Here is an 8,592-nt window from a genome sequence, read left to right on the forward strand (position 1 = left end):
AGTTCCAATGAATTGGAAAGACATTTGCCACATGCAGGAAGCCAAAAGGCTGATCCTTATGTTACAAACAGTCTGTTCCTTCTGCCTTTTGTCCTGTAGGAGTTTTGAGACCTGTTACATCCCTAAACCCTGAGGAGGGAAACTTAAATCAGTCTCCAAGAGAGAAGGAAAAAGGCAACTGAACAACAGACACTCCATGATCTTGCTCTATGTGCTCTCATGTTAGAACTGGTGAAATAAGCAACCTGTGGAACAGGGGCTGTGTCCCTTTTCCAGGCAAGGGCTGGGATCCCAAGGCTTCACTTCAGTTCCTGCAAGTGCAAAGGGCAATTCAAGTTTTCCTACTAGTCTCCAAGACAAAAACACATTTGCAAAAACGGAAACATTTAAAACTCTTCAAATGATTTAAATCAGAACATGACAAATTTTCCATGTTTTAAAAAACCAAGGAACTCAGGTTATTAAATAAGAATCTACATATCTTAAAACGGGAGAGGTTTTTATTACATTACAACCAGAAGTGTTAATTGTCCTATCTTCCCAAGCAGGAATTCTAATAAGTTATTTCTTTGAAGCGCCTCGCAGAGGTTCTGATTGGCATCTGGTTCCTCGGTCATCATCTCCACAGCCTCCCACTCCCCGGACCTGCTGGATCTCTTGATGGCCTCAACTACACTTTGCATGTACAGACCATCTTCAAAAGAAGCTGCCATCGAGACAGGTTTATGATCCCACGTCCGACGGTCTTCCTGGTCTTGGAACGACTGTCGCAGCGCCTGCACCATGTACACCATCCCTTTCAGGTAGAGCAGCGGGATGTCTTTAAAGCCTTTCTCCAGGAGGCCCCTGTTGACACTCAGAGAGTCTGTAAAAAGCAGTTCTTCGTGGAGCGCGGTGTTTTTCTGCCCGTACAAGTCCGTCCCACGAGCGACGAGGCGACCGGCAGACCCAACCACCATGACTTCATGGAGGAACGACCCAGGCATGTTGAAGTTGAGAGTCACAGTGCAACAGATGCCCTCGCTCATCAGCATCTGGAAAAAACAGAAGTCGTCGCTAGTGACGTGGCGGATGCCACTTATAGCTGTGTTCTGCTTCACAAAAGTCTTGAGCAAACCGTGGACCTTCTCTGCTCTCCTGCTGATGAGGTGAGTTAGGAGGTCGATGATGTAGGTTCCCATGGTATGCAGGCCACCTCCTCCCATCAGCTCATCACAGATCCAGTTGTACTTGTGGCTGAGCAGGCTTCCCCCATAAACTCGGACATCGCAGATCATCACGTTGCCCACATAGTGTTCTTCTATCAGCTGCTTCATCTTCACAAAGGCAGGCAAGAAACGGAGGACGTTGCCAACGATGCTCATCAGCTTGGGGTAATACCTGGCTGCTGTGACCATCCTGAAGGCATCCACAGAGGTAGCAGCTTTCTCACAAATCACATTCTTTCCTATCCCTGCAGCACAAAAAAAATAAAATAAAATAAAATAAAAATATAGCACAAACGCACAAAACACACTCAGATGCTCCAAAGGTTGTCAAGAAGTGGTGTGTTGAAGAGTTAGGCTCTCCTGCTGCAATTTCAAAGGCAAAGGTCTGGGAACTAAAATGGGAACGCCAAATGCAGCAAGCACCCAAAGCTGCTTCGGTTGCAGAGCTGACAAACTCCCACAGAGAGAGGCTCCAAATAACGAAGAGATTTTTTGTATCATGAGAAATGGCCAAATGGTATCACATGGCTTCAAATGAAGACACAATGCACATATTGCAGCTATAAAATTATCTGAATGCCTGTCCAGTCAGAGGGGAAAGGAAAAACAAAAAAATCACATACCCCGCGGGGAGGAGGTAAGTGAATGGGAGATTTGTTTTTCACTTTGTATTTCACAATCTCTATGACTTTATTATTTTAAATAGATTAACAGAAGTGGGACATACAGGATGCTTAGTGGCCTGTGTACAGAAAAGAGGAATTAGGAATGTTACGTTTCTGTAGGTGGATTGTTTCAAAAACATCACTAACTGGAAAGCAGTATGTCTGCACGTGCCGTCAGGCTGCGAAGGTGACTGGGAGGGACACTGAGGAGAGCTGCACGTGCCCCAGTGCAAACTTTGACTCAATTTCTATAGCTCTGCTGGTATTCCCTCCTCCTCCCTCATCCTCACCCTTTTCTCGTGACACGACTTTACTTTTCCATATACACCTGTTCTGACAAAATACTTATCTAAGCATTTTTTGATGTTACAACGAGGAGTGTACCCAGAAGTCTCCAGACGTTAGCTGGCAACGCCAGACCCGAAGGTCAGTCACCTCACACCAGTTTCTGCCAAGAGCCGACGGAATGCCGGCCACACACGGCACCAGGCACTGCTCTGGAAGCTTCTCCTTGCCCAGGAGCAGCCTGTGCCTTGCTCAGAACTTTTCAGTGGCTCCCCGATGAGAAGGGAGCAGCACAGGCGCTCCCACCGGTCTCTCGCAGGTGAGGGGAGGCAGGTCCCACCCTGCAGCTCCTGCTCCCAGCGCCCCACCAAGGAAACCTGTCAGGAACCCTGTGGGCTACACCAGGGCTAGCGAGCCCACGGCACGTGCCTGTGTTTAGCTTAGCCAGGGGACAACGACAGCCAGAGAATGCTCAGAACTTGTATTTCTAATAGACACATGCAAAATCCAGTCAGAAAATGACAACGATACAATTCTAAGTGGTCTTGTCCAAAGAAATCCCCTAAATTGATGAGTCAATGGCAGCGGCCCACTGGTAAACCCCATCTCTGACTGCGCTGTCCCCAGTCCTGCTGCAGAGACGAGGCACACCACTGATATTCTGCATCTGGAGATGCTTCAGCACCTGATCTATCTGCCTCCTTTAAAAGGCGCTTATCTCAAGCCAGGTTACAGTAAAATACAAGCAAAAAGGAAAAGCACAGAGATCTTCACAGCATCCTAGGCAGGTTTGCAGTTCTCCAAGTTTGCAGAACATAAAAGCAACTATCTTGATAGCTCTGCAAGCAAGCTTGCACAACCCCATCATCTTCCACTGTGTGTTTGGTGGCATGGGAGCCAGCTCAGGACACAAACCCAACACAGAACCCTCGCTCCCCATGGCTCCTTTTCTGGCAGGTTACTGCCCTGAACCGGTTCTTCAGGGAGCCTGACGGTGTCCACACAAAAGAGGCTGGGGGACTGAGAGCAGGGAGGGCTGAGCCAACGAGCCCACCCTGCTGCCCAGGGCCAGCTGCTCCACACCAGGCGAGACCACTCCGGGCTGCCCTCGCTCTGCTGTCCCACCCTCACCCCTGCCTCAGCACTCTGCTCCTGCCAGTGCAGGCTGAGCCACCCGAGGAGCCAGAAATGACCGGTGCCTTTTTTTGGGATGTCAGCGCAGCGCACGGAGAGCTCGGCACAACCCACCGAGTGGTGCTGGCCAGGACAGAGATCGGGGCACACCATCGCATCCCTGTGACAACCCTGAGGCTGCCCTCAGTGGGACATCCCCAGTGGTCTCCAAGCTCACAGAGACGGCCACGCAGCAAGGACAAGGGCCAAGCTGGGGATGGCTATGAAGTCCCTCACCAACACATAGCCAGGCTTTCTGTGTTCCAAGGCACAGCAACTTAAAACCCTCATCTCATTTCTATCATTTTGACAATTAATTAACCTCAACTTTGTACCATATCGTTTTCTTCAATCACTGCTGCAAAATTTTCTGTTGAGGTCCGTGCCAGCCTGGAGACATGGGAGTCACCGTGGGGTTCTCGTGTTCCTTGGAGCCCTCTTGAGCCAGTTCAGCTTCCCAGCTGAGCCCAGTTTACAACAGCAAGCTTCCTCGTTCCAAGCAGGGGGACTGCACCAGCTCACAGGTTGGTCTAAGCCCACAGAAGGGGCTGCAAGCCTGGAAGGAAGAAGGTGGAGATGTGGGGTTGGGTTTCCCCACCTTGGAGGCAGTGAGCAACGACAGCAGCAGATCCCCTGTTGCCTCAGGGTCTTCTCTGCACACACCTTAGAGCAAACCCTGTCTGCAAGAAGCACATCAGCTTCTGCCGACCATTGCTGCACTGAAATCTTCCTCTTTATGGCTATTCAACTGGTTGTCAGAGTAAAAGGGAGGGAAAAAGAGAAAAAGAGGTCACCATTACCAGAGGTCCTTAAACAAACCATCTACTCCCACACTCAGGGGCAAAAGTACATTTTTGTACATAGAATCATACAAAAAAAGGTTGAAAAAGACCTCCGAGATCATCAAGCCCAACCATCAACCCAACACTACCATGACCACTAAACTATGTCCTGAAGCACCATGTCCACACATTTTTTGAACACCTGCTCCATTCCAAGAGATTTCAAACCAACTCCCGATTTAGTAAATAAGCTAAGCATTTAAGCACAAGTCCTTTGACTCTCATTAATGTAATACAGCCAAATCATTGCTACGCAAGATGAAATACCAGATTTAAAGGGTTTTCACATCCTATGGAAGCAACCAAAAACTGAGCTGAGATACACTGGACAGCAGAATAAACTAGACTATTTTCATAGAGTCACAGAATGCTTTGGGTTGTAATGGACTTTAAAGACCATCCAATTCCAACCCCACTGCCATGGTCAAAGACACCTCCACTAGACCAGGTTGCTCAAAGCCTCATTCGACCTGGTCTTGAAAACAACCAGAGCTGGGGTATCTAAAACCTCCCGGGACAACCTGTGCCAGTGTCTCACCACCCTCATAGTGAAAGCTTCTTCCTAACTTCTAATGTAAATCTCTCCTTTTCCAGGTTGAACCCATTACCCCCATAACCTGTCACTAGAAGCCCTTCTAAAACGTCCCTCCCCAGCTTTCTTGTAGGCTCATATTTTCTCCTAATGAATCTTCCATCTCTAGTGAGATCCAGACAGTCCATCAACACTGAGGCATCAGCTTCCCCTGCAGCCACTTAGACATACCACATCCAAAACTTGCTGGACATGAAGTATTTCAAAGCCCTGGTTAATCAAATGCAAGCACAGAAAACTCACTACTTTCTCTTGCTACCTGGTGGATGCTTCTCAGGAGCACCACAGGTGCTGGGGAGGGACACAGGCCCCAGCAGCCACCAGGACCGACAGCCTCCTCCTCCCTCCTGGCAGGGAGGGTGCCAGTGTGGGCAGGAGGAAGGATCCCACAGCCTGGTGGGGTTATGATGTTGACTCAAGCTACTAAACCCATTTCTCCTATGTCCATGGAACAGAAGCCCCAGTTCTTTACTGCCCTGAATAACACCAGATACCTGAGGTCACACCTAGGAGGGTGTGCAACCAGACACTGCTGAAGAGCACCAGACCATTGCTTTGTCCGCCCTAAGAGGCTGGGAGTGTCTGAGAAGGCTTCCCAAATAACCAGCTGTGTCCGACACACTTGCTTTGGGAGCCTCCCAATGAATGAACGTTCAAGTCCACACCACACTCCTTCCTCTCATCTTGTTTGCCTGTGGTTTGAAGGACTTTCATGCCACCTATTACAGAATTGGGAAGCACAGTAGGCAAATAAGCACCTACAGCTTGTTCATCCTGCTTCTGGAACACGGAACTTGGATCTGTCATAACAGGATGCAGAGACAGCCCTTTCTGACTCCTTCCTTCAGAATTAACATATACATGCTCTAATTTATAGGGCCTCTGCAAAATCAGGGGGTCAAATAACCTTGTTGCAAAGATGTCTGACATGATGTAGTCAAACAGCACAAACCAGGAGAGACAAGTGAGAAGTTCTTCTGCGGCCACTCCACAAACCATGCTTTTGATGGCTGGGCTCTATGTGAAGCAGCAGCTTTATCTTTAGCATCCTGAGGAAATTTTACTCTGAGGACTTCTCATGTTCTGCCTCCCTGAGCAAACACCCTGTATTTTACATTCCACTCCAGCCGGTATCTCCGCTCTGTGCTCACCTAAAGCAAAGGCTGATGCGTTTTAACAGTGGGACATGAACCACAACACAGGCATTTGGAGAAATTAATTTTGTTCCTCTGAGATTAAAAGAGGCACAAATTTTAGGAAAGCTTTTTGTTTTGCCTGTTGTGGAGATAAACCATAAGATTACATTGATTTGAATTTGAACGACCTTCTGGGCTTTGATCTGATCTGTCTGGTTCATGAACTCACTCCAGAGTCACTGCCCTGTCCTCGTGATGCCAAAATTGTACCTAGGCTTGTTGAGGGATGTCTGTCAGTAAGCAAGCAAACTGGAAAATCTGGGTCTCTCTCCTTTCTTCCAGAAGTACAAATACAAGTGCACTTTAAAATAAAATAAAATTTATAAGTATTTTAAAAGTATTAAAATTTTAAGTAACAAATGTTTAAAACAAGCAAGGCAACCCCAGCAAAGCAAACCAGATGATTATCACTGTATCCCGTCTGACCTCTCCTAAAGCTGGGTCTCTGGGCTAGTAAACACCTATCTATTATATACAACTCACAGCAAATAATTTGTCAATTATAAACATCACTCTCTCGATCTGAGTGTTCAAACAAAATGTATGTGCTGCCTTTGGCCTTATCCCAGTTTTGTGTTCTTTCAGAATGCTCAATTGCAGCAAGCCATCCAAGGCTGGCTTGAAATGTCACAACAGACTCAGCAGCTGGTCTGTAAATACCATTGCAACAAACCTGGAAAGCTGGAAGACAAGGTCAGCATATTGGGTCTGAGGTGCCTGCATCAGTTTGCTGATCAGAACATTTCAGGACAGACAGAAGTGAAGAATAAACCACCCTTTCTTAGGGCAGCCACTCATCTCCCCAACTTTGCCAGCTTGACAGTCATCTGTACTTGCAGTCAAGCCCAAGTATCACACCTCAGTGCACCAGCTTCATCCCCTCTGTATGATATCACCTTACAGGTTCCCAGCATTCAAAGAAAGAATCTCAATCCACTTCACTTAACAATTCATCAGAGAAGATTCAATCCTTTCCTTTTAGCCCAGCTGATCACCAAGAGCCATAAGAATTAGTGAAACACTTACTACCTACCAAGCGTTTAAAAGAACTTTTAGCATATTTAAATGGAATTTAATTTGAATGGAATTTAATTTAAATGGAATTTAATTTAAATTCCACCTTACAGTCCAGTCAAAGATCAGAATACTTTAAATTCAAAGGACTGTCCTCTACCATGTGAAACAACAAATCTATCAGTATGAAAAAGAGAAAGAAAAATCCTGAAATCTCTCCCTGCATTATCTGAGTGGCATTGCAAATGTTTATGCAAGGAGCTCTTTACTTCCAGAACAAATTACTGCAGAGCAAAGAGGCAAAGAACAACACACCCCCTGGCTCACGTGGTTGGAGATACCACCCATCCTAAAATTAACTGATGTGGATCTCCTGTAAACACTGGGAAAATATCACACTTGTCATTTACAGAATTACACACAAGCGCACACCCACGCCGGCCTATGGGAGAGGACATCAACACTACAAAGCTATTTTAGGCCCTCACTCACCAGATTCTACTGAGTGCATGCAAACATGTTTTCCAACACTGAACTTTCAGGTTTGGTTTTATTTCTGGGGGGAAACAGAAAGCAGAGCTGAACAAACTCCCCCACCCCAAGCAAAGTTCAGTTCCCTACTGGAGAACATGGGAAGATTTGAGATGAGCTCAGTCAGCAACTGAAGTTGTTTGGGGTTGGGTTGGTTGTTTTTTTTTTGGTTGGTTGTTTGTTTTTTTTTTTTTTTAAATGGGCATAAAACCATTTTACTACCTCATCATCAGCACGTCTGAAACAGCTAATTTTTATTAAAACCTTCCTGCCTTAAGTTCAGTCTCAAGACATGAAATATTTTAGCCCAATTGGTTCAAAACTTGCAAAGCTATAAGCAATTACAAACAATACTTTTACAAAAAAGATCTAGGTAATCTTTCTTGCAGATAGTGCTACCAATGCCACAGAAAAATTTCAGCACTGCTTCTGTTACCAGTTGGGCTGGGGTAACAGCTTCAAATTTCAACCTGCCAAGGAGCAAGCTGTGGATTTTTGGTCCAACTTCAAAGATAAAACGGTACCTAGAGCCTTCACAGCAATCTGCCGAGTTAGAGGTGGAGGGATGTTGATGCAGACCAAATCTACGTCCTGGTGCAGCAAGACGTCGTCAGTCCGACTCGTGTAGAAGTTGATGCTCATCTCCTCTGCCAGCTGTTTGGCTTCCTCCTCGGTTTTCCCCCAAAGCGCTTCAATGGAGAAGCCTTCTGCTCTCAGCAAGGGTACCAGGACCCTGGCGGTGCTGCCAGTTCCAAACACACCCACTCCAGGAAGTATCTTCATTCTGCATTCATCCAAGCACCAGGGTCTATATGCAGCCTTCAATAAAATGTCAGGCTCCCGAGCTTTCTGTTCCATCCACAGGTCCTAAAATGTAAAAAGGTACAAGACTTTATCAAGAAAAGGTCTTTTTTGATATTAAATACATCTAGCCCAAATACCAGCTTCTACCCTTCGCACGGCATTCAAAATTTTAAAGGATTCTACTGAAAAAAACAAACCCCTCAAAACTTGTCATCCATAGAAAAATAGTATTAAGAGACAAGTCCAACGATCCTACTGCAGCAGAGCAGTAAGAAAGCAGCC

The 8,592-nt window shown here is 46.4% G+C and overlaps 1 protein-coding gene across 1 annotated transcript; it reads right to left on the reverse strand.

The window, feature by feature from the left end:
* Nucleotides 1–503: 503 nt before the first annotated feature.
* Nucleotides 504–8,369, reverse strand: LOC103771774 (glucose-fructose oxidoreductase domain-containing protein 2). Its single transcript, XM_008939086.1, has 2 exons — nucleotides 8,031–8,369; nucleotides 504–1,453 (listed from the first exon to the last, which is right to left on the reverse strand). The coding sequence occupies exons 1-2, from the start codon at nucleotides 8,362–8,364 to the stop codon at nucleotides 504–506; spliced, it is 1,284 nt and encodes a 427-aa protein (XP_008937334.1). The 5' UTR covers nucleotides 8,365–8,369.
* Nucleotides 8,370–8,592: the final 223 nt, after the last annotated feature.

The sequence above is a fragment of the Merops nubicus genome, unplaced genomic scaffold, assembly GCF_000691845.1.
Source record: "Merops nubicus isolate BGI_N331 unplaced genomic scaffold, ASM69184v1 scaffold4084, whole genome shotgun sequence".
NCBI classification, from domain to species: domain Eukaryota; kingdom Metazoa; phylum Chordata; class Aves; order Coraciiformes; family Meropidae; genus Merops; species Merops nubicus.

Coding starts and splice junctions, on each gene's coding strand:
- LOC103771774 (XM_008939086.1), bottom strand. CDS start 8,364: ATGGAACAGAAAGCTCGGGAGCCTGACATTTTATTGAAGGCTGCATAT. Junction 1,454..8,030: donor GATTGCTGTGAAGGCTCTAG/GTACCGTTTTAT, acceptor TTTGTGCTGCAG/GGATAGGAAAGAATGTGATT.